Source organism: Myxocyprinus asiaticus, chromosome 41 (assembly GCF_019703515.2).
Source record: "Myxocyprinus asiaticus isolate MX2 ecotype Aquarium Trade chromosome 41, UBuf_Myxa_2, whole genome shotgun sequence".
Classification (NCBI taxonomy): domain Eukaryota; kingdom Metazoa; phylum Chordata; class Actinopteri; order Cypriniformes; family Catostomidae; genus Myxocyprinus; species Myxocyprinus asiaticus.
In genome coordinates, this window is record NC_059384.1 from 4,734,287 (window position 1) to 4,758,777 (window position 24,491).

At 37.1% G+C, this 24,491-nt stretch overlaps 2 protein-coding genes across 3 annotated transcripts; both read left to right on the forward strand.

The window, feature by feature from the left end:
- Positions 1 to 89: 89 nt before the first annotated feature.
- Positions 90 to 5,733, forward strand: tsr3 (TSR3 ribosome maturation factor). The gene is made up of 6 exons (XM_051682059.1): positions 90 to 575; positions 785 to 992; positions 3,961 to 4,154; positions 4,269 to 4,436; positions 4,547 to 4,601; positions 4,755 to 5,733. Exons 1-6 carry the CDS (start codon positions 455 to 457, stop codon positions 4,864 to 4,866), a joined length of 858 nt encoding a protein of 285 aa, XP_051538019.1. The 5' UTR covers positions 90 to 454; the 3' UTR covers positions 4,867 to 5,733.
- A 1,446-nt stretch (positions 5,734 to 7,179) lies between these two features.
- Positions 7,180 to 23,302, forward strand: pdpk1b (3-phosphoinositide dependent protein kinase 1b). Of its 2 annotated transcripts, XM_051682031.1 has the most exons (15): positions 7,209 to 7,334; positions 9,282 to 9,324; positions 12,802 to 12,996; positions 13,261 to 13,303; positions 13,430 to 13,567; positions 15,473 to 15,617; positions 16,161 to 16,258; positions 16,371 to 16,446; positions 16,743 to 16,811; positions 16,908 to 17,004; positions 18,285 to 18,458; positions 18,641 to 18,870; positions 18,965 to 19,022; positions 19,119 to 19,271; positions 21,414 to 23,302. In XM_051682031.1, the coding sequence occupies exons 2-15, from the start codon at positions 9,313 to 9,315 to the stop codon at positions 21,525 to 21,527; spliced, it is 1,602 nt and encodes a 533-aa protein (XP_051537991.1). In that variant the 5' UTR covers positions 7,209 to 7,334; positions 9,282 to 9,312; the 3' UTR covers positions 21,528 to 23,302. The 2 variants fall into 2 exon arrangements, with proteins under 2 accessions (XP_051537990.1, XP_051537991.1); XM_051682030.1 differs by lacking the exon at positions 9,282 to 9,324 and having other exon boundaries at positions 7,180 to 7,334.
- Positions 23,303 to 24,491: the final 1,189 nt, after the last annotated feature.

Here is a 24,491-nt window from a genome sequence, read left to right on the forward strand (position 1 = left end):
CATTTCCGGGGTCTATGTGTGCCAAAATAAAAGTCCTCTTCCGTTGTCGTAAATGTTATTATTCGGTGTTTGTTTTAAACAACCCGTTCACAAAATGGGTCTGCAAATATACTTGTGATATAATCTAAATATTAATAATCTTAATATCATTATTTCTATAGTATAAAAAATGCTTTTCGTCTTTTATTACCAGAAGCCATGTTGCATTACGTCACTATGTTTTGGCCTCACGTGTACTGGAGCGGCGTAGAACACAGACTTTAAACTGAAAAGCAAAGAAACATTAAAATGTATACCATGACCAGCCTAAAGTAGACAAACCATGAGTGCGTTTTAAGTCGTTACGTGGTCAGATAGTTTATATTACAAGCTTCCCCCCCCCCCAAAAAAAGTTTATACTTGGTTTGATTTTAAGTTTTTATTAATTACAACGTGAAAAAGGTGTATTTCAGACATGGGACGGAAAAAACAGGGTAAAAGTGACCGACCTGTTCACAAGGGCAAAGACACTCGACACAGGATGAAGGGGAAATCGTTAGAAACTTTCACAGAGGAGATGCACGAGGCTCTGCAAGGTCTGTTATGGTTTGACAGGTCTCTCCAGCTGCAAGTGTCATGTCAAATTTGAATAAATTGATCATAAAGAAGTCTATGTAATGATATCTGTTTGAAATATGTTGCCTTGGACTAAATTGCTCTCTCTAATTATTTCAAATCACATTATATAATTATATTGACACACTTGAGGTAATATACTGTATATGATGTCTGTGTGTGTTTTCAGCCAGTGAGGATGCAGATTCAGAGGCTGCAGGAGGTGTGAAGTTGCCCTGTCCATTGGCCATGTGGGATCTGGGTCACTGTGACCCTAAACGCTGTACAGGACGGAAGCTGGCCAGGAAGGGTTTTGTACGCTGCCTACGGCTCAACCAACGCTTCAATGGCCTGATACTCAGCCCAATGGGCACCAAATATGTCACACCTGCAGACAGGTGAGCTACGGGAAGTATTTCCTCAAAATCATTTATTCGCACATTACCGTAGAAAGATCATACATATCAATTTGTACATATCTCAGTCACAAGTAAGCCTGCATCTGTCTGATTTTTATAGAAATGTTCAATGGTGATGGGGGATCAATGATGTGACGATATATACAAAACGATATATATATATTATAGTCTGGATCTGTTATTAAAAAGTTATTCAAAAATACATTACAAATGCAATTCACACAAACCAATTACTTGAATACACCTCTACTATGAAGAACATGTTTTCAATTACTGTGGTCAAATAAATTGTAATATTTTTTTCTAGGGCCTAAAGTCATAAAAGTTTGTGTGCATTTAACATAACATTAGATCATATGAAACTAATGATGGCGAGCAAGAGGAGCACTGCAGCTCACGCCTGACTGAGAGGAAGAAAACACATGTCCAGATGCACTCTAAACTTTCCAAACAGCTTAAGTTGATGTACATCGCAAAGTATCAGGAAATTATACAAAAGTACAAAATAAGTAAATACAGAAGCACTCTCGTTGTGAAATAAAGCGGAGCTGGAGCTGCCGTTCCGCTTAAGCAAAACTTGCACTTTGAGCGTCTTTATAGGAAAAACCCTGGTGTTATATCTTTAATGCATCCTTTTTTAAAGTCCAAATAATAAGGAATCAGGTCATGTAATTAAGTAAAAACTCCAAAACTGACATTTCTGTGTGCTGTCAGCGCCTCTTCTATGAGTTGCGTGAATGTCCCAATCTAAGGGGGAGAGATTGAAACTGCACATCATGGGACGCTCATCCCTCGAGCGCGCACGCTTAATGCAGCTAGATTATAACGTGATGACTCATTACTTATTGTATCATAATATATATGTGTTGCAGTGTTTAGAAAATTAGCAATACGCAGCTTTATTAATAAGAGGGAGTTTGTTTTTTTGTGAGTTAAAGATGGATTGAAGTGAACAGAAAGGTGAGAGATGGTGGTCTTCACTCCATTATACACTGAAACAAAATACCTTTTTGATTTGTTTTTGTTTTGGCTTCTTTTCCAATATAAATATCTAAAACTCCTTTAAAACATCATACATTTTCTTTAGCAGCTATACTGCAGAAGAACAATTGTTACCTGAGAATGTTGAATATAATATTAAAAATACAAATATATTAAAATATCTAAAAATCCTCTAAAAAAGATGCATTCATCTGAGAAGCAGCATATGAGATATTTAGACTTGCTTTTAGAGAATAGATCTTGAATATAAGTGTATTTTGTCTTTACTGCACAAAATACACTTATATTTAAGATACATTCTCTTAAAGCAAGTCTAAATATCTCATATGTTGCTTCTCAAGTAAATGTATCTTGTTTTAAGGATTTTTAGACCATTTTAAATGGAAAACAAGACAAAAACACTTGATAACAATAGAATGTTTGCAGTGAATTTCTTTACTGAATTAAACTTAATAAAAAAGTATTTAATTCAGTGAATGTCATTAAAAGGTATTTTTTAAAGATAATTTTGTCCTCTTTATTGTTAGTAAGCACGTTTAATACAACATGCTTACTTTTAAGTCAGGGCACAAGCCGAATAATCGGTTAAGAGCAAATGATTAATTGTTGCAATAATCGCCGAATAATCGTTCAGATAATCGTTAGATTTGTTGATTATCGAAGTAATCGTTAGTTGCAGCCAGTGTTGGGTGTAGTGCATTATTAAGTAATTAATTACTGTAATTAAATTACTTTTTCATTGAAAAAGTAAAGTAAGGGATTACTCTTAATTTTTCAGTAATTTAATTACAGTTACTTCTGATGTAATTGCGTTAAATACTGTATAGACTATAGAACAATTCTATATAAAACAATAATGAATTTAAAATCGAGATTTAACATCTAATGTTAAAATATATGTTTTCTAATTTAACGCTGCCCCTTTAAATTCTTTTGCCAGTTCATTAATAATTTATTTGATTTTATATGATTTATTTGAAAGAATTAAAAGAACAGTTTCATGTCTATCCTTGTATTTTTCATCTGGTCGAGGTTGATGAGGGTTTTAGAAAGTAATTAGTAATAAGGTATGCAATTACTTTTCAGACAGTAATTAGTACTGTAGTCTAATTATACTGTAGAAGATGTAATTAGTAGTTAGTAATTAATTACTTTTTTACAGTAACTTACCCAACACTGTTTGCAGCCCTATTCCAAGGAAATATAAATCAAAAATAATGTTATTAATTTACACTAAATAATTTACAATTTGCAAATATAAAAACATTTGCTATATTTATGCTGCTAAATAAGGCGAAAACGCGTCATCGCAGTCTGGGAAAAGGGTCCATATTTGGAAAACTTTTGTCCACCAGATCAAAGTCAGACAGTGTAGCGAACATGTAGGTTGGCATTGTGGAAAAAATAGGACCCCTTTAAGTAAAAAAAAACAAAAAAATCTGATATTTTTATGAAAAGGCACATTTTGTTCAGGTCATATGATGTAGCCTTGAGAAAACAACTTCATATTCTTGACTCAAAAATTCATGATATTTGTAAAAAAAAAATACAAAAATAAAAGAATTACCTTTTAAATATGTTTGAAAACCTTTTTAAATTTGAAATTGAAAGTTGTGTACACTCATGTATTCAAGGTGGATTTTTATAGCCATTCAATATATATATATATATATATATATATATATTATTTATTATTTGTTTATTTTTTATTTATTTTTTTTGGTAGAAAATGCTTTAAATGTTTTCCAAAAATGTATAAAACCAACGTGGACACAGAAAGATTACCTTTCTACAAATTTGACGTGTGTGTTTTAAACTAGATTTTTTCCCCCTCATTTTTATCACCTCGGACAACCTTATTTGTTAATGTGCCTTTCAAAATTATTTTAGAAAATGAGAAATCACAAATAGTGTCTCAGATATTAATATTTAAGATTATTTTCAGGGAGATTGTGGCACATGGTGGGTTAGCCGTGATTGACTGTTCGTGGGCACGACTTGAAGACACGCCATTTAGCAAGATGATTGGCTCACATCCCAGGCTTTTACCGTACTTGGTCGCAGCCAATCCTGTAAACTACGGCAAACCGTGCAAGCTGTCCTGCGTCGAGGCGTATGCCGCCACCTTCTGTATTGTGGGTAAGCAGCTTTCAGAAATAGATACCTTTCTCTTAATGTATGTTTCAAGGGCTTTGTGTGCCTGTATGTACAAAAGCATGGACCTTTATGTGAATTTATGTGATCACACATCAGGATTTCGTGACCTCGCTGTGCTCCTGCTGAGGAAGTTTAAGTGGGGTTTGGGATTTTTGGAGTTGAATAAGACACTTCTAGAGCGTTACGCTTCCAGTCAATCAGAAGAGGAACTGCTGGCCGTGGAGAAAGATTTCCTGACCTCCACCCCTCAAGAAGAGGATATAGGTGTGTTGCAAACAGCTGGTGAAATGACTTGAAATGTAAAAAGTTAACAGTAAGTGTTATGAAAATATTAACTTTGGTGTGTGTGCATGTTTGGTTATTTATTTTTTCAGATCCTTTCGATGTGGACTCAGGCCGAGACTTTGTTAACCTCAACAGACCAGTCCAGTTAGAATAATCTTTTTTTTCTACCATGAATTTTTGTTTCATTCCTATAGAATATAACATTTTCTGTAAAAACTTATCACCTGAGAAGGTAATCTGGTGTTCATTTTTGGGTTAACTGTTTCTTTAAAGTAACCTGTATGTGTGTACACTCAGGGCTGAGGATGACAGTGACGAGACATCAGAGGATGAAGAAGATGAAGTGGAGGAAAAACAGAAGAGTAATGAGGAAGAAGATGATGATGATGAAAGTAAACAGGAAGCTTAACTTATGTAATCGAATGAAACATTTGAGGAAAGACTTGGGAAAGAAAGACTGTCATTGACTGATTTAGCAGGCAGTTAGACATTGCAAACTTAACATAAGCAAACTTCTGAATTTTTGCAAATGTTCAGATATGGAACTAGTGAGTAAACTAGGCCTGAGTAATTAGAGGCTGCAGGCTGCTACTTTACCTTAAAATGTAATACATAAAATGTAAAATACATTTTATTCCAAATGTATATAGAGATGTTTAGGTTGTAGTCAAAAAACCCAGAAGACTATTTGCATTTTAGAGCCATGGGTTCTCTCGAAAATTTCCAAATGGGTTTTTATAAGGGCAGTTTTAGATTTATGAGTAAAATAAAGCCTGTGGTTAAAATGACTTAGAGACTTTTACATTTTGTTCTAGAACATAAATTACACACAGTCATACTTGTGTACTTTTAAAATGCATGTTGCTATCACAATGCTAATTAAGAACTACAACTACCATCAGCATGTGAGCTATGTGCTTTACGAAATGGACAACTGTTGTAGTCCTTATTTACCAAAGTGCATTTTTAAAAGACACAACAGCTTCAAAATCCACGATTGAGGTATGACTGTGAAGTTTATGTTCTAGAACAAAACCTGAAAGTCTCTTCAAGTAATTTTCACAACAGATTCAATTTTACTCGTAACAACTAAACCCATAGGAAATTCCAGATGGAATCCATAACGAATTAGCCTTCTGGGTTTGACTACAAATTGACGTCATGGCTGTACAACTCTATAAGGAACTTCTCATACTGTTATTACATTTTGTCATAGCACAAATAAATATATGATGTTGACTTGTTCATACACAGGATGAAATGAATAAATATTGAAATGGTGTTTGTAACGTTTTTTGCGAGGTCTTTTCAAAGAAGTCATAAAGAATGCCTTTAAGTTTCACTTAAATCCAGTGTTAGCTAGTGAACACCTAATTGATTGTTTTCAACAAGAAAAATCACTTCTGTAATAATAAGTAATGTTCCGGGTTCAATACAGGTTAAGCTCAATTCACAGCATTTGTGGCATAATATTTATTGCCACAAAAATTCATTTCAACTCGTCCCTCATTTTCTTTAAAAAAAAAAAAAAAAAAAAAGAAGCAGCAAAAATCGAGGTTCCAGTGAGGCACTTACAATGGAAGTGAATGGGGGCCAATCTGTTAATGTTAAAATACTCACTGTTTCAAAAGTATAGCCACAAGACGTAAATTATATGCATGATAACGTGATTTTAGTGTGATAAAATCGCTTAATAATCTTTTCTGTGTAAAGTTATATCCAATTTTACAACTTTGTTGCTGTGATGACAAAACAACGTAAACTCTTAAACCGTTAAATGACAATTTAACAACTTTACAGCTCAAATAATACACAGGTTTTAACAGAGGAATTTATGTAAGTGCTTTTATAAAATTATAAGCTTCACATTTCTGCATTTAAACCCTCCAAAAATTGGCCCCATTCACTTCCATTGTAAGTGTCTCAATGTAACCTTGATTTTTCCTTTTTTTTTTTTTTTTAAAGAAAAGGAGGGACGAGTCTATTTTTCTTTTCTTTTTTTTTTGTGGTCATTCATCTAGCTATCATCTATCTATCTATCTATCTATCTATCTATCTATCAGTCATCTGTCTATCATCTATCTATTTATCTATCAGCCATCTGTCTATCTATCATTATCTATCTATCTAGCTATCATCTATCTATCAGTCATCTGTCTATCTATCATCTATCTATTTATCTATCAGTCATCTATCTATCTATCAGTCATCTGTCTATCATCTATCTATTTATCTATCAGTCATCTATCTATCTATCAGTCATCTGTCTATCTATCATCTATCTATTTATCTATCAGTCATCTGTCTATCTATCATCTATCTATTTATCTATCAGTCATCTATCTATCTATCAGTCATCTGTCTATCTATCATCTATCTATTTATCTATCAGTCATCTGTCTATCTATCATCTATCTATTTATCTATCAGTCATCTGTCTATCTATCTTTGAGCAGTATTCTATACTGATTGCATACATTGCATACTCCAAATTGAGCTTTTTTGAAAACACTGAAGACCTTTATTACCACAGCACTGAGTGATTACCATATTTAAATAACATGGTGCTTATCCGGTTTGTTTTTTATAGCAACACATAAATGAGTGTGGCATACATCTATAGAGGTGCAGTGATGTACAGTTGCACAACGCCCTCCATAACATTGATCCATGGCATGATTTTGGGGATTCGCCGTATGGGGGCGCGCGGTAGTGCTCGTGTTCCTCTCGACTGCAGTGATGTTGTTGTGGCGTGACGTCACACAGCCGCGAAATGAAGGCGCAGAGAGGGCGGCCATGACTCTAGTCTCCACAATTATTTAATCCCAAATAAATTACCCTCGGAAAACTTCCATGGCAAGAGCCACGAGTCAGATTGTGAGTATCGCCAGCGTCTCTGCAGCGCACGCTCGAAGCCGCCTCGTGCCGCGTCGCGCGCGCTGCTTGTTAACGCGTTTTTTCCCTGCTGCTGGTGGCGCGAGACCCGCTGTTAGCTTTAGCCGTTAGCTTAGCGGTTAGCATCGCTAGCATGCTAGTACACAAAACAAGCGCAAGTCAATTAACCAGGAAGTGTCAACTTTTGTTTCTTATCTTGTTTCGCACAGGAATTTCTGAATGAATGGTTAGGCTCGATGTTGATATTTTAAAGGAATATTGTTGATCAATGTTGATATTGTTATTTGTTAGCACCTTGAGCTCGTTTTGTCTACAAATGAAGTTGCTTGTTTTCTTAGCCATTAGCCTGGCCGCTAACTCACGACACTGGGTTTTGATACTTGCCATCTTCAACTTGTTTTCAGTGTACACTAATTATTTTTATTTTTAACCATTAATTCATGTAATTTAGACAACATTCAGGACATGTTCTCAAACATTTGACCATGACACTATTTTACCAAGTCGTCTAAGGTTGTTTTGCTTCAGTTGCATCTCTGTTTGCTTGTAGTTTATCATTTTAAAACCACAGTTAAGAGTAATTAAAGTATTTTTGACGATTTTTTTGTATATATAAACTTGTTGTTAACTTATCTGCATTGTAATCGATTTGTTTTGGTGTTAATTTTTCCCCTCAAATCAACTGACTCAGAGTTGAGGCCTACATGTATGAAGGTGGCTTGGGAGATTTTTATTTTTTTAGGTTTACCTTCCCAGGTGTTTCTTACAGGCAGTAGTTATCAGAATAGTCGTGCCCATTATGCCATTTAAATCATTATTCCAAGACTAAACCCTTAGAAAGCTAATTGGTGATTTATCAGTAGGGATGGGCGATACCACTTATTATTTTTTTTTTCGATCCGATACCAAGTACTTTTAGACCAATATCGCCGATATTAATACCTGTATTAAACTGAATTTTTATGAATCATTTGGATAAAATGAGTAACTGTTATTACTTAAATTGTTTATATATTTATGGGCATAAACAGAAAATTCTTAGACTGATTTACCCTTTAAAAATCAGTTAGTATAAGCCACATATACAACCACAAAATTAACCATAGATATTATATGGTTACTATTGTTAAAACCAAGTTACCATATGGATACTACAGTAATGCTGTAGTAAAACCATGGTTAATTGCAGTGTTGGGTGTAAGTAATTACTGTAATTTTAATTGAAAAGGTAAAGTAAGGGATTACTCTTAATTTTTCAGTAATTTAATGTTACTTCTGATGTAATTGTATTAAATACTTTAGACTGTAGAACATTTCTATATAAAACAATAGTGAATTTAAAATAGAAATTTAATGTCTAATGTTAAAATATATGTTTTCTAATTTAACGCTGCCCCCTTAAATTCTTTGGGCAGTTCATGAATAATTTATTTGATTTTATATGATTTATTTGAAAGAATTAAAAGAACAATTTCATGTCTATCCTTGTATTTTTCATCTGGTCGAGGTTGATGAGGGTTTTAGAAAGTAATTAGTAATAAGTAATGCAGTTAGTTTTCAGACAGAGTAATTAGTACAGTAATCTAATAACACTGTAGAAGATGTAATTAGTAGGTAGTAATTAGTTACCTTTTTTTTTTTATAGAGTAACTTACCCAACACTGGTTAATTGTATCAAAACCTTGGTTAAAACCATGGTTACTACAGTCATGGTTAATACAATATTACTACAGTAAATCCATGGTAAGTTTTCATAAGGGTATCATTTATTAACGCAGATTACAGATCATTATCAGTGTTTTAACAACTCTGAATTTAAATAAACCTGTAAAAATGGTCATACAAGCCCATTATAATACATGTCACATCTAGGTTTGTCATTACTTAGTGTGAATAACTCCAGATGCTGTTTTTCTGTCATTACCTCAGGAAAGCACTGCGCCCTCTTTGAACGAGCGCTATGACTGAAAGGGTGAGTGCTCTCTGTGACTGCTAGTGTATTTGAGCATTTAAGATGAGCGGAAGAAAAAATAGTTCTGGTGCCATGCAACAATTCGCTCATATAATTCTTTTTTCCACTTCGAAGCTTATGAGACGCATTCATATTTATGTAATCTAAATAATAAGATCACTTGTATAAAAATAAAAACCTTCAGAATCTATATTTTTATGAGAGGTTCGATCTGCCCATCCCTATTTATCAGGCTTATTTTTGACACCGAGTATGTAGTTGGGATAGTTTATAAAGAGATGTTATGATAGTCAGTTTGGCTTTGATCCAGCAAATGTAACTGGGGTTGTTTTGGTTCTTGTTGATTTCCTGTCATTTCTTCTGTCATTTCTTCTTCTGCATCTGCTTTCTATTTAGCCATTTTGAGTTGTATGAATTAACTTGTACAGTGTTACACAGTTTCTGGGCCTGTAGTTAACTGGGTTATAGGTGCAGATCTGTTTAAAGTTCTTGTTGACATGGCTAATGTGTAGTTTTTATAGTGTTGTTTTGAAGCTGAATATTGTGAGCTGTGCAGTTACAGTAAACTAGTGTTTATATTCTGCTGTGTGGGTGGATGTGGGAGTAAGAGAGTGGACAAACTAAATTGGTTGTATTATGATTTGTAGTGTAGTCATGGTTTCCTTTTGCAAGAGTTTCACAATGTTATATCTGTTACAACTTAAAGGGATAGGTCGCCCAAAAACAAATATTCTGACATCATTTACTAAGTCATGCTGTTCCAAACCCATATGACTTTCTTCCTTGGAAACACAAAATGATATGTTATGCAGAATGTTAGGGGACTGAAAGCCTCAGTCGCCATTTACTTACATTGCATTGGTTTTTTTTCCCCCATACCATTGAAAGTGAATGGTGACATTCTATTTCCTTTTGTGTTCCATGAAAAAAAGTAAGTCATACAGGTTTGGAATAACATGAAGGTAAGTAAATGACGACAACATTTTCATTTTTGGGGTAACTATCCCTTTAAACAGTTATTTGAATACAGTTATGTATTGTGATAATAGTGTTTGGATTCTGTTCTGTTTGTAAACTAATTTTTTTATTATTTCAGGATGACATCTAGTACCCATTATGTGTAAAAAATAAAAATAATTTGTCCTAGGCAGTTAATTATCAAGAACTAATTGTGTTCATATAAAAACCAGGTGCATGTGATCTTTTTTTAGTTGTTGTTTTGGGTTGGGTATTGATACAAATTTCCCGATTTGATTCCGGTTCATAAGATTCAATATCGATTCATATGGGTATATTTCAGTTATAATGTCCCTTTTGCTTTCTTTTGAAATAAATTCTCTCCCATTTAATTATACAGGGGACTTTCTAACTAGGAACAGTATGAAAATATTAATTTTACTACTTATATTTTATTAGTTTTATCATTTGTCACATTTTAGCTTTTTAAAAATAAGCTAAAAATCAATGCATTTAATCAGTGAATATAATATATTGCTTATATTGTATTTTCTAACATATTTATTGTTTAATTGCATAATTTGTACTATTTACAGGTATTTACATTGATTTGTTGAACATGTGCTAAAAACCGGTACTGTCTCTTTAAGAAAACCGGCATTTCTGTAAACAGTGGCTTAAAGGTAGACCGCTTTATCTAATCTGTGCTATGCCTGATGATAATTAAGTGTTCATTTTTTGTTTTGTTTTTTGATCAAAAACTGTGTAAGGGGTTCAGTGGAAAGGAGGAGGCGAGAACCGGCTTAATAATATAAATAATAATTTAATAAACAATTTAAACAAAACACACAACCAAAAACACACAGTACAGCTGCCTGCAATTCTCTCTCTCTCGAACTGTCGTCCCCGGCCGCCTTTATCCCTCACGCGCCCCATCAGGCTGATTGGGGACCGGGTGTGTCTCATTCCAGCCCGGCCCCGCCCTCCTCGGCTCTACACTCCTCCCGGCGTTGCCTCAGGCCGGGGAGCCCCCGGCATGACGTACACCACCCCCACCCTTCCTCTCCGGGGGGGGGCGTGCCTTATGCCCCGACTGCCGGCGGGTCCTCCCCGCCTTCCTCGACCTGGGAGGAGACAGGAGGGGAAAAAACAACAACAACACAAAATGGCGAGGGAAAGGCCAACACGGAGCGACAGAGAGAGAGAGAGAGGAGAGAGAGAAAAAAAAAAACTCACCGGTTCTCTGATGCGCCGTCGCGTGGTCCTCGATCACTACTCCACCCTCAGGCGGACTGCAGCTGCTCCTCCCCGGGCGGACCGGAGTCAGACCTCTGACCCCCAGCAGACAGAACGCCCCTCCGCGTTCCCGGCGTCCCGTGGGGACTCTCCTCCGCCCATGGCAGTGGCCCTACCACTCCAGGCGGTCGGGGAGTCGCTTCCCTCCTCCCCCCGCGGACGGCGGTCTTCTCTCGACCCCTCCGCGTTCCCGGGGGACGGCAGGGCACTCCTCCGCCCCCGGCAGCGGCTCCCTCGCTCCAGGCGGTCGGGGAGTCCCGTCCCCACTCGCCTCGCGGACGGCGGCCGTTCCCCTCGTCCGGGTGGTCGGGCTACTCCGTTCCCCGTCGGACAGCAGCGGCGCTCCCCTGGGTAGACGGCAGTGTCGAGGACCCTGCGACGGGAATCCCTCCTCCTTCCCTGGTTTTGGCACCAGTGTAAGGGGGTTCAGTGGAAAGGAGGCGGCAAGAACCGGCTTGACAACTTAAATAATAATTTGATAAACAACTTAAACACACAACCAAAAACCACACAGTACAGCTGCCTGCAATTCTCTCTCTCTCGAACTGTCGTCCCCGGCCGCCTTTATCCCTCGCGCGCCCCATCAGGCTGATTGGGGACCGGGTGTGTCTCATTCCAGCCTGGCCCCGCCCTCCTCGGCTCTACAAACTGACTATAAAGAACAGAAAGGGTATTAAAAGAGACATTATTTAATGACAAATCGGTTGCGTGGATCTCGTCTTTGGACGCACATTACACAGAATGAGTTAAACCAAACTTTTACTCTCATCATGCAGTGAAAGGATCTTGCTGCTGAATAATCCACCACTATACTGCACAATTACTGGTGAGTGAATGTAAACATTTACCAGCCATTTGCCAAATATATACATTTTTAGACGCATAGCGCTAAATTTGGTTGCAAATGCGAGTGATTTCCTCTCATTGTACTGGAGGATTGCACATAGAGTAAAAGATCCATCTTGAGATTTGAGAATCGATATCGAGATCGTTCAGATGAAGATTGCGATGCATCGGGAAATCAATATTTTTACCCACCCCTATTGTGGTTTTTTTAACTATGCTTTCAACTCTGAGTGATGTCATCACTTAACTTCTGTTGTCATCCGTTAATTGCTATGACATCATACATGCAGTCATTACATCATAGGCATATTTAAGGAATGAGCATTGATCTGGAAATGTGAGTTATTCTTAAGTACATCTCTTTCTCTTTCTCATCAGTATGATGTTGCATCCCTCCACTCCTCTGTTCTCATCTCCTGTCCACCCATGGTAAGAGGCCAGCAGGACACGCCCCGTCTCCACGGCAACAGCATGGAGGGACCGGCCCCGACCCCCCAGCCCACCCAGCCTCGCAAGAAGAGACCCGAGGATTTCCGATTCGGCAAAATATTGGGAGAAGGCTCCTTTTCGACTGTACGATTTGCACACATGCACTCTTAAAGTGGTCACATCATAAGGAATCAGATTTTCCTTCATCTTTTAAGAGAAAACACTTAATGTACAATGAAAAACATGCTGTAACTTTTTGAACTCAACAGTTTCATAAGGTCATACAAAATGTATGATATAACCTTTTTAAACACCATTCCATGTACTTCCTAACTCAACTATTAATAGTACTTTTCATTGGAAAAATTGAATTGATGCACTAACCTTTGCCATCTTTGGTACTTGCAGGTTGTCTTGGCAAAGGAACATTTAACGGGGAAGGAGTATGCAAGTAAGTCATGACATTATCAGCCTGTGCTTAATATTCATTCATGTTTTAGTTGCATTATATTCGACTTTATATATTGTATTGCCTGCAATGTATAGTGTCTATATGTGTGTCAATGTATTTAACCAGTTAAGATCCTGGAAAAGCGCCACATAATGAAGGAGAATAAAGCGCAATATGTCAAGAGAGAGAGAGACATCATGTCACACCTGGATCATCCGTTCTTTGTCAAGCTCTACTTCACCTTCCAGGACGAGGAGAAACTGTGTATCCTTCACGCGCACACAGACAAACTTATAACTAATGGTCAACTAAAGTGGGTTTCCAGTGACCAATGTTGATAACTAAAGAGCACAGCAGGGTGGCCAATGTAATGCCAGTATATTTGCTTCAATACATTTTATTCATAATGAATGAGATTTTCACAAAAATGCTGGCAAGTTAGATTTTCATTAATCATTTAGCAGATGCTTTTATCCAAAGCAGCTTACAAATGACAAATTTCTCATAGAAGAGCCAAAAATATCTGCAGTATCACACTGTGAAGATACAAAGAGATGCAGAAAAGTCAGTTCTTTTCAGTTAAAGGAATATTCTGTGTTCAAAGCAAGTTAAGCTCAGATGATAGAATTTGTGGCACAGTGTTGACTACTAGAAAAATTTATTTCAACCTCCCTCCTTTTCTTAAAAAAAAAAAAACAATTTGGGTTACATTGAGGCATTTACAATGGAAGTGAATGGGGCCAATTTTTGGAGGGTTTAAATGCAGAAATGTGAAGCTTATAATTTTATAAAAGCACTTACATTAGTTCTTCTGTTAAAACTTGTTTGTTAATTGAGCTGCAAAGTTGTTTAAATCGTTGTTTAAAGTTGTTTTAGGGATTACTGCATTATGTCGTCAATGGCAAAAGATGAGGGATTAGTCTTTTTTTTTTGGTTATCAACATTGTCAGAAATGCCTATCACCCCTGGAGTTCGCTAGTTCGAATCCCAGGGTGTGCTGAGTGACTCCAGCCAGGTCTCCTAAGCAACCAAATTGGCCCGGTTGCTAGGGAGGGTAGAGTCACATGGGGTAACATCCTCGTGGTCGCTATAATGTGGTTCGTTCTCGTGGGGCGCGTGGTGAGTTGAGCGTGGATGGCGTGAAGCCTCCACATGCGCTATGTCTCCGTGGCAATGCGCTCAACAAGCCACGTGATAAGATGCGCGGATTGACAGTCTCAGACGCAGAGGCAACAGAGATTCGTCCTCCGCCACCCGGATTGAGGCGAATCACTACGCCACTACGAGGACTTAAAAGCACATTGGGAATTGGGCATTCCAAATTGGGAGGAAAAAAAAAAAAAGCATTGTCAGAAATGCTGTCGATTGTATTGAACCTGGAATATAACTTTAAAGGTGTTTAAGCTATTTTTTTTTTTTTTTTTTTTTTTTTTTTTTTAAGGGAAGGTATGCAAAAGAATTTCCTACTCCCTGATAGTGCTGTAAGATATCTCACCGGTCTCTGTGACAACTCTAGACTTTGTAAACAGCAAACCAAAATGTGTCCGCAGACCGCGGACACTGACGCTTTAGACCTCAGATTTTCCATGTTCTTGTAGTATTGTATTTGAAGCTAATTATTGAGACTTACTGCTATCTTTAAGCCGTGTTGTTCATAACAGTTGTCAGTTGAGGGCGCTATTTTGCTGCTGTTGTTTTTAACAAGGTTTCTGCATGATGTCAGTCTCAATAAAGCTCATTTAGTATGTTTGGAGTGTGGGGTTTTGGAAAGAGGGGGCGTGGCTAATCTAACGTTTAGTCTCATGGAAGTAGAATGGCTAAAATAGCTTACAGCACCTTTAATTAGGCGAAATGGTTCACATGGTTCACACTCTGAATTAAAATAATTTGTAATAAACAGTTTCCGGAAATCACAAACAACCAGAAAATTGATGGAAATACATTGGTCAAAAAGGGTGGGAACCCTGTTCATTATTCTCATTTAATAATCCTCATATTATCATCTCATTATTTAAATATTCTTATGACTCCTTTGGACATGTTCGTCTGCACCATCCTGAGAAACATTTTAATATTACACTTCCTCTGAGAATGTTTACATATCAAATGTGAAACCATTCTAACGTTGACCCTGCATTCCAGCTAATGTTTTCTTGAGCGTACTGTCAGATTTTGGATTGAGCTACGCAAAAAATGGTGAACTGCTGAAATACATTCGGAAAATCGGCTCATTTGACGAGACCTGCACACGGTTCTACTCTGCGGAGATAGTTTGTGCTCTTGAGTACCTACACCAGAAAGGCATCATCCACAGGTCAGTACCTTTATTTTGAAAGGAATAGTTCACTCCTAAATGAAAATTCTGTCATTTACTCACCCTCATGTTGTTCCAAACTCATATGACTGACTTCTGCGGAGCACAAAAGGAGGAGTTTTTAAAAGATGTCCCATTTGTGGATTTCAATACAATGGCAGTTGATATTGGCTCCCTTTAAAGCATAAAATGGACCCAAAAGTGTCATATAAGTAGTAAATGCAATTTGTTTGGAATATTCCAAGTCTTCTGAAGGCATATGATTAGGTTTTGGTGAAAAAACAACCCCTGAAATGTAAAGTTACAGGTTGCAAGAGTGTAAGTATATGGGTTTGGGACAACATGAGGGTGAGTAAATGATGACATTTTTCATTTTTAGGTGAACTATTCCTTTAAACTTGTTTTACCTTACCAACAAAAATTGAACTGTGTTTAGTTTATAAATCTAGGTTATTTTATTCTTTGTCTAGAGAACATTTTTGGGAAATGTGTTGTTTTGTTGCCTGGCATTGAGTTAATGATGTTATTGTGGTTTTATTACAGAGATCTGAAGCCAGAGAATATTCTGCTCAGTGAAAAGATGCACATTCAAATAACAGACTTTGGCACGGCCAAACAACTGTCCTCTGACAGTAAACAGGGTAAAACACGCAGCCTGATAAATGTTACAAATGTAAACATTGAAATGCACAGTATTCTGTCATTATGGTGCGATTATTAAGTAATATTGTCATTTTGATGTTTCCCCTGCAGCTAGAGCAAACTCTTTTGTTGGTACCGCTCAGTACGTCTCTCCTGAATTACTGACTGAGAAATCTGCCTGCAAGAGGTAAACACAGCTGATAAATATTTCATGTGTGTTCTGGTTGTGCTTTCATAGGTAATGAAATGAGCCTAATTCAGTGAGGGTAAGGTGCCGTTTGTTTGTGATTCGTCTTCTCATTGCAGGGAAAATATCACCAAAAAGCATCTTTGATATTTTTAAAGAGCAAGAACTTGGTTTTATTTTAGGGTTTAGCTGCATCAGTGGTTCTTGATGTACTTTAAAGAGGTTCATGGCTGTGCAATGCCTATGTTAGTTTTTTGTGTTTGTGTTTGTTGTAACCGTCTTATTTCCTGCTGCAGTTCGGATCTCTGGGGATTAGGCTGCATCATCTACCAGCTTGTTGCTGGATTACCACCATTCAGAGCTGGGTAAGTTTACTTTGAAAAAGCATCTACCTTGTCTATGTAAGAGGGTATAATCTTCCAGTTACTAAACTAACAGTGTTTTCTTTTAATCCATCACAGGAATGAGTATCTAATATTCCAGAAGATTATTAAACTGGAGTATGAGTTTCCTGAGAAATTTTTCCCCAAAGCTAAGGATCTTGTGGAACAACTTCTGGTCAGCTTTATTTTATCATAAATGTTTTTTATTTTATCATAGATTTTTGAAAGGATCCAGGTTGCAAGAAACCCTTAAAGTTAAGAAAACTCTTTGTGACAATATGCTTTTATTTATAAATATAGCTGCAACCAGCAATTAGGGACCCAGCACACCAATGGCAAACATTTAGATTGAATATAGAATTCTGGTGTTGATTTTAAGAGTGATGTGTGGTTGATTTTACATAGTGTTATACAAATGCTTATACATTTTGACCAATAGGTGGCGCTGTCACCAAATTGATATGGTATTGTAAGGGCTAAGTCACAATGCCATATATGAAGTTTCATGTCAATACACCAAAAGCGTTCAAGAGATACAGCCTCAGATCCTTTTTGGCATCTTGCCATTAAATTCATTGATGCGTTACAAAAGAATGGTTTGGTTTATCAAAAAGATTTTCAAAACTTTTTGTCATAAAAGTCTCTAGATGATACACACAAAATTTTGTTGGAATCAGACTTACGGTCTAAGAGGAGTTTGAAAAGTAGGTTTTAATGAAATTAAAAATGGCGGACAGGAAGTATGGCCAACCATGTAAAATTTGGTATCAATATACTCTGCATGACCCAAGGAAGCTAATGACACAAGTCTTATGACAATAGGCTAAATAAAAAAATAAAGTTCTTAGCATTTCTTTGTATCTTTTGACCACTAGGCGGCGCTGTCCCCAAACTTTTTGAGTACCTTCAGGACATGGCCCCAATGACACGTACCAAATTTCGTATTGATACATCAATGCGTGTAATATACAGCAAATTAAGACAAAATTAAAAAAAGTCTGATGCACAATATGGCTGACATAGGAAAATTGGGTATAAATTGACTCATCAAGGAATTCCCCAAGGAATCTATAGAGACCAGTCTCATGATTTTAGGCCAAACTATTCTGAAGTTAAGCAAAAATAGCCATTTTTCATTTTCTTGACCACTAGGTGACACTGTGCCAAAACTGTGCAGATACCCTCAGGTCATGCTTGTGATGACCATTGCCAAGTTTCGTGTCAATACGCTAAAGTGTCCATTTTGGCGAGCTCGCCATTGAAATTGTTGATACGGTATACGAGAATGTTTTGGTTTATTTCCTTAACTTTTTGGCTTTCGGCAGTAGAAGAATCATAACACTAACCGATACAGTAGGGTTTTCGCAGCTTCTGTGCTTTGCCCCAGGCTAATGGCTTTCTTAAGTGGTTTCAACTGTGCCCTGCTGTGTATTAACTGGGGTACTGTTTTCACAGTCACTGGATCCGTGCAAGCGGATTGGCTGTGAGGAGATGGGTGGATACGGACCACTGAAGTCCCATCCTTTCTTTGAGTCAGTCGGCTGGGATGATGTTCATTTCCAGACACCACCCAAATTAACAGCGTATCTGCCAGCCATGTCCGAGGATGATGAGGATTGCTATGGAAACGTAAGTGAACACAGATTTTCTTGTGCAAACACAATGTGGTGGGCTCTTTTGACTAGCAGCCACCCAGAACACCTTAACAACTGCATGGCGCATGCTGGTAGAGGCGAGTTTTGCACAGGCAAGCACGGATCATATTTTCTTCCGAAAATCTAGTTTATGAATGATCTCTTTCTCTTTTTCAGTACGATGATCTGTTGAGCCAGTTCAGCTGTATGCAGGTGGCACAGCCTGCCCCCCCCCCTTTAGTTCCCTTTACAGGAGAGACGAGTCACCCTACATATAACCCCTCCCCTAGTGTGGATCAGTTTATACATATTCATGAGCTGGACAGTAATAGCATGGAGCTCGACCTGCAGTACAGCGAAGAGGAGAAACGAATTTTACTGGACAAGCAGAGTGCGGCCAACCCGTGGTATATATACTGTACTATTGGTATAGTTTTCTAATTCAGTGTTCTTTCCATGCATGCCTTCTGTAAATCTGTTCTGTCTGTTGTTTTTTAACAGGCACCAGTTTGTGGAGAATAACCTCATCCTAAAAATGGGCCCAGTGGACAAGCGCAAAGTCAGACACTTTTGATGTTTATGAGCAGTTGTAATATTTTCTTCAGAAAATGTAAGTCTAGTTTGTCGTTTAATACTGTGCGTGTTGTGGGTTCAGGGTCTGTTTGCACGGAGAAGGCAGTTGCTACTGACGGAGGGCCCTCATCTGTACTATGTTGACCCAGTCAATAAAGTCCTGAAAGGAGAGATCCCATGGTCACCTGAACTGCGGCCTGAAGCAAAGAACTTCAAAACCTTCTTTGTTCACACGGTAAACACTGTTTATAGTGTATATACTGTTTATAACACTGTTATAACCTGTTGATCAGTTCCTCCTGTCAGTTATCATCTTACACTTGACAGCATTAAAATATACATAAAAGTTAGGGGTGGCTGATTATCTTTATGGAAAAGTGAAAAAAAAATCCATTATTTGGAAAAATAGAACAAATGTCATAAGTAATAGATCTAGAAACTTTTATTTGAATAGTCATGTACATAGCAATTAAACAACTTTATCAGTAAAGAAGTTATTATTACAAGTAATATACATCTAATTCATCTTGACATGTTTTTCAATACAAGCCAAAAATTGGGCTGAACATTATAATCGTTTGCTTTGATTCTGAAGCAAATTAACACTTTCATCATGCATTTGTTTTAGATTTAGCTTTCAGTGTGTGTGTGTGTGTGTGTGTGTGTGTGTATGTGTGTGTATATATATATATACTGGAAATCTTTCTGGCTACTATATATAATGGCACTATTAATAAAGGGATTATATAATGATTCTATAGGAAATGTAATCAGTGCAATCACTTCTCTCTCCTTGGCGGCATGTAAGAAAGTTTGACGGCTTTACCAACAATAAGCCTGTTTACATGCACACCAATACGCTGATAACTCTCAAAAACATCTTATTTAAAAAATCTGATAACGTAAGCCAGTAAGAACGCAGGTAAAACTGTTAAAATGCAATGCAAAATCAGGGTAATGGGCAAAAATGTACCCGTGTCGATTGGTTTATTCTTAAGCTGTTTATGATTAGGGCTGGTTATTGATACAGATTTCCCAATTCGATTGCGATTCACAAGCTCTTGATTTGGTTCTATTTCGATTCAATATCGATTCATATTTGTATCTTTCAGTTATAATGTCCCTTTTGCTTGTGTATGAAAGAAATTCTCTCCCAGCTAATGCTGTTAATTATACAGGGGACGTTATAACTAGGTACATTATGAAAATATGAATTCGTTTTTCATTATTTTGGTCACATTTTGGCTTTTTAAAAATGAACAAATCCATGTATTCAATCAGTAAATAAGATATTATATTTGATATTATATGAACACGTGCTAAAACCAGAACTGTCTCTTTAACAAAACCAGAATTTCTGTACTAAATGAGCACATGTTGCACATGGACTCGAATGGTTTTATCTCATCTGTGCCATGCATGATTAGATTTACACTTGTATTTTTTGTTGTTTTTGATCAACAACTGACTGTAGAGAACAGAATGGGTATTAAAAGAGACATTATTCAATGACAAATGGGTCGAATGGATCTAATTTTTGGGCAGGCATTACACGGAACAATTTTTACTCTCAACACCAGTGAAAGGATCTTGCTGCTGAATACTTCACCACTATACTACACAATTACTGTTGAGTGAAATGTGAACCAGCCAGTTGCCAAATATATACATTTAGTCGGATAGCACAAAACTTGGTTGCGAATGTGTGATTTCCTCTCATTGTAGTGGAGGGTTGTGCATAGAGTGAAAGATCGATCTTGGGATTTAAGAATCGATATCGATCGTTTCAAATGAAGATTGCAATGCATCGGAAAATCGATATTTTTACCCACCCTTACTTGTGACCTTACACCATTAAAGGAATGCTGTTTATAGCATTTACATGGCTTATTAAGCATAATCGATGTAAGAACGTGCATGTAAACGTGCTGAATAACTGGGGAGCGGTATTTAGTGGAGTCAGTTCCACAACAGCTTTTTAGTAAAAAAAAATAATTCCAAATGCTGACCGTCATATTGACAGATTAAGAAAACTGAAAAGAGAACCATTTAGGAGGCATGAAGTAATCATATCAGTTTTCATTTAAACCATCTTTAAATGGTTTATCTCCCAAGTTTACATGCAAAACTAATGCTTAAAGTAAGAAAAATAGACCACGACTGAAATTATACAACTTTTATCCATCATTATTTGTAGTGCAACCTCTGATTGGAACGTGAATTCTGTACCTTGCAGAGCATTTTGCAGAACCACAATATAGACGATACTCAAATTTCTACCAGTTGACAAATTTCTACCATTATATCACCTACCCCTAACAGAAATAATAATTTCAATTTCAAGGTAGATGTTAAATAAGTTTTTTTTTTCCTGTAGCCAAACCGGACGTACTATCTAATGGACCCAAGTGGCAACGCTGATAAATGGTGCAAGAAAATCCAGGAAGTTTGGAGGAAGATCTACCACAAACATCAGAGCCCCAGCCTATAGGACTACAGCTCTCCCTTATGGCCACACCCCCACAGCCCTCCAACCAATCACAGGACAGGGACACGCCCCTGTTGAGACACATCTCCAGCTATATATTGTCTTTCTGTCTCTTCATATATCGTTCCCTGGCACTTTCTTAGTTCGGATTCAGTTGTTTCGCGCATTGAGGATGTAGCCTTTACAACCAAAAGCAGCAAGGTCTGCATGTTATGTTGGCAGGCAATGCATAGACAACCTAAATAAAACCTTACTCGCATAGATAGAGGACTACGCAAGTCTTTCCATCGATTTTTAAGCGATGCAGGTAACGAACTCTTTCGAGTCACACAATCTCCACTCATTTATAGCGAAACAAGTGCACACTTTTCTTTTATTGCGCAACGCAACGCAAACACACTTACACACTCAACCCCTTACCTTTAAATACCTAAACGCTTCTCTCCGGCAGAGTGTGTTGCTTTAGTCTGTGTTTAGAGTGAAGGCAGGTCCTTTTTACCATTATTGGCTACAGTAGCTGGTCTTGCTGAATTCTGATTGGAGGATGTGATGCCAGATGTCTCTGAGGTATCCCTTAGCATGTTTCATATTCTGATTAAATCTTAAAAAACAAAATCGGGAGACATCACCACCACACCACAACAATCACCATGGAAACCACATAGGTAATGTGGTTCAAGATGGTAATTCTTCACTTCCCACCTGCCCTGAGCTAAAAGCGCAACTGAGGTTCCTTTTTCGCTGTTTTTCTTTTTATAGGGTAAGTTCACCCACAGATGAAAATTACGTAATTTACTCACCCTTATGTTGTTCTAACTACGTATGGCTGACTGACTTCCGTGGAACACAAAAAGATATGTTAGGCAATTGTTAGCCTCAGTCACCATTCACTTTCATTGCATACTTTTTCTGTACAATACAAGTGAATGGTGACTGAGGCTAACATTCTGCTTAATTTCTCATTTTGCATTTTACTGAAGAAAAAAAGTCATATGGGTTTGGAACAGTGCGAGGGTCAGTAAATTTTTGGGTGAACTATCCCTTTAGTTGCTTGCAATGTGACTTGCTGACTGGAGGCTTATGACGGAGGGGCAGTCTGTGAGTTTGTGTGTGTGTGTTTGTGTTTGGCTCCTCTCATTTGGCCATTTTAAACAGGAAGTCCGTGGGCATGAGTGCGACCGACAGACTGAGTGAGAGAGTGTGTGTGCACGCGTGTGCGTGTGTCTTCCTGATTGGTAACAGATGACTGTGATGTACAGTTGATGTAATATTGAAAATGGGAGGTGAGTAAAGAGGTGACTCTAGGATCCAGGTTTTGTATTTTTATTCTTAAAAAAAGGTTATTTGGCCGCTCCGTTCTGCCCTGACTTCTCTGTGTTATTTAAATTCTAATATATGAAAGCATATTTGGATTGAAGTCATGTTCCAGGGCCTTGCTGTGTATGTATTGAATATGTAAAGCCTTTGAATGTGAAGAATTATTGTAAACTATGATATTTTACTGCTTTTGTTTTCTTACTATATCATATACATTTTCTATTTGCGCAGTGATTGGCTCATTTCTGATAATTTAATGCCTGTGTGCGCACGGCCCCGCTTGTCTGTGTGTGTTTGTGCGTGTGTGTGTCTATGTGTGAAACGGTGGATGCGTGTGTGGGGCCCTTGTGCGTGTAGGCAATGCGTGTATTCTTGTCGGCCTTTTGCGCTCGGCAAAACCTAGAACTGAAATAAAGCATGTAGGGTTTTAGGCCAACAAACACCATCTCCTTTCCTTTTTCTCCTTTTCAGTCAAATGTATTTTCACATCAAATGATTTGGTCAGTGGTGAGATCTCTGGGTAATCAAATAACCAATTTGTTTTGGAGTTGTTTTATAGATGGCACACTTTCAGTTATAAGACCTTTTTTGATTTCTGCAACTACATCAATCCTTTTTATTATAGTTATTTTTTGCAAAATATGTATCATTAGTAGAGGAGACTGGAGTTGGTTTGCTACAGGGGCTGGTTGGCACAGAATTGATATCTATATGCTCACATTTTCATAGATTGATTCTGTCAGGGCATCTTAATGGTAAAATCTTATTGTGAAGACAACTTTTCATTTTATCTCTGTCAAAACTTAAGCTAATCTGCTAAAGGTGTTATAAAAAAGAATACCAATATTAATTTTAGTTAGTGATGGGTATTAGTTCAGAGTTCTAAGCCTGTGATCACCTAGGCAACTGGCCAGTGATGTTCATTTATCAAAGAAGTGTGTGTTGGGTTGACTGGCACATTGGTTTTTGGGTCGGTTATCAGACTGGGTATAAAAAAAGAATTGATAATTATTCATAACCTTCATAAACACTATTTACAAACTTAATACCTCTACCTAATACCTACATATAAAAAAATGATGTATACTAAAATAATGAGTACTACTACTTATTATAATTATCATTATTAGTCCTATTAAACTTACACATGGTTCAAGCCAAGCCAATGATACAATTAGTTCATTTCATTTGTTATTAAAAGAGTTTTACATATATATAAAACAAGTTCAAGTAAAGATTTGTTTATACAAGTAAAAAAAAAAAAAATTCATATAAATTCCAAACTGTACATTTGTAAATATTAATCAATCATATTAATAACAGTCATTACTCATATCAATGATAGAAGACAAACATGTTGTTCTGTTGTCCTCATTTGAAATAAACTTGTTTTTCTGTGTTGCTTCTCTGTTAAAACTATAGTGTTTTAACACTGTGCCAACCAACAATACATCCCACCAGTGCCAATTAATATTCTAATAATGTTACACAGAGACGTTGCCCAAAAATGCTGTCTAGGTAGGCAGCTCACTTGATTTTAAACTGAGCCACGGCATAAATTCTCATGGGTTCATATCCGAAGGGCTATTCTTACTGAAATCTATTTAAAGAAATATATCGGGTTCAATACAGGTTAAGCTTAATCGACAG

What these genes read in the sequence shown, in the direction of transcription:
- pdpk1b (XM_051682030.1), top strand. Translation starts at nt 7,311, where the DNA reads ATGGCAAGAGCCACGAGTCAGATT. An exon ending in CAGAGTGCGGCCAACCCGTG is followed by an intron (nt 18,871 to 18,964) that starts GTATATATACTG and finishes GTTTTTTAACAG; the next exon opens with GCACCAGTTTGTGGAGAATA. An exon ending in AAACCTTCTTTGTTCACACG is followed by an intron (nt 19,272 to 21,413) that starts GTAAACACTGTT and finishes TTTTTCCTGTAG; the next exon opens with CCAAACCGGACGTACTATCT.
- tsr3 (XM_051682059.1), top strand. Translation starts at nt 455, where the DNA reads ATGGGACGGAAAAAACAGGGTAAAAGTGACCGACCTGTTCACAAGGGC. An exon ending in TATGTCACACCTGCAGACAG is followed by an intron (nt 993 to 3,960) that starts GTGAGCTACGGG and finishes GATTATTTTCAG; the next exon opens with GGAGATTGTGGCACATGGTG. An exon ending in CCCTCAAGAAGAGGATATAG is followed by an intron (nt 4,437 to 4,546) that starts GTGTGTTGCAAA and finishes TTATTTTTTCAG; the next exon opens with ATCCTTTCGATGTGGACTCA.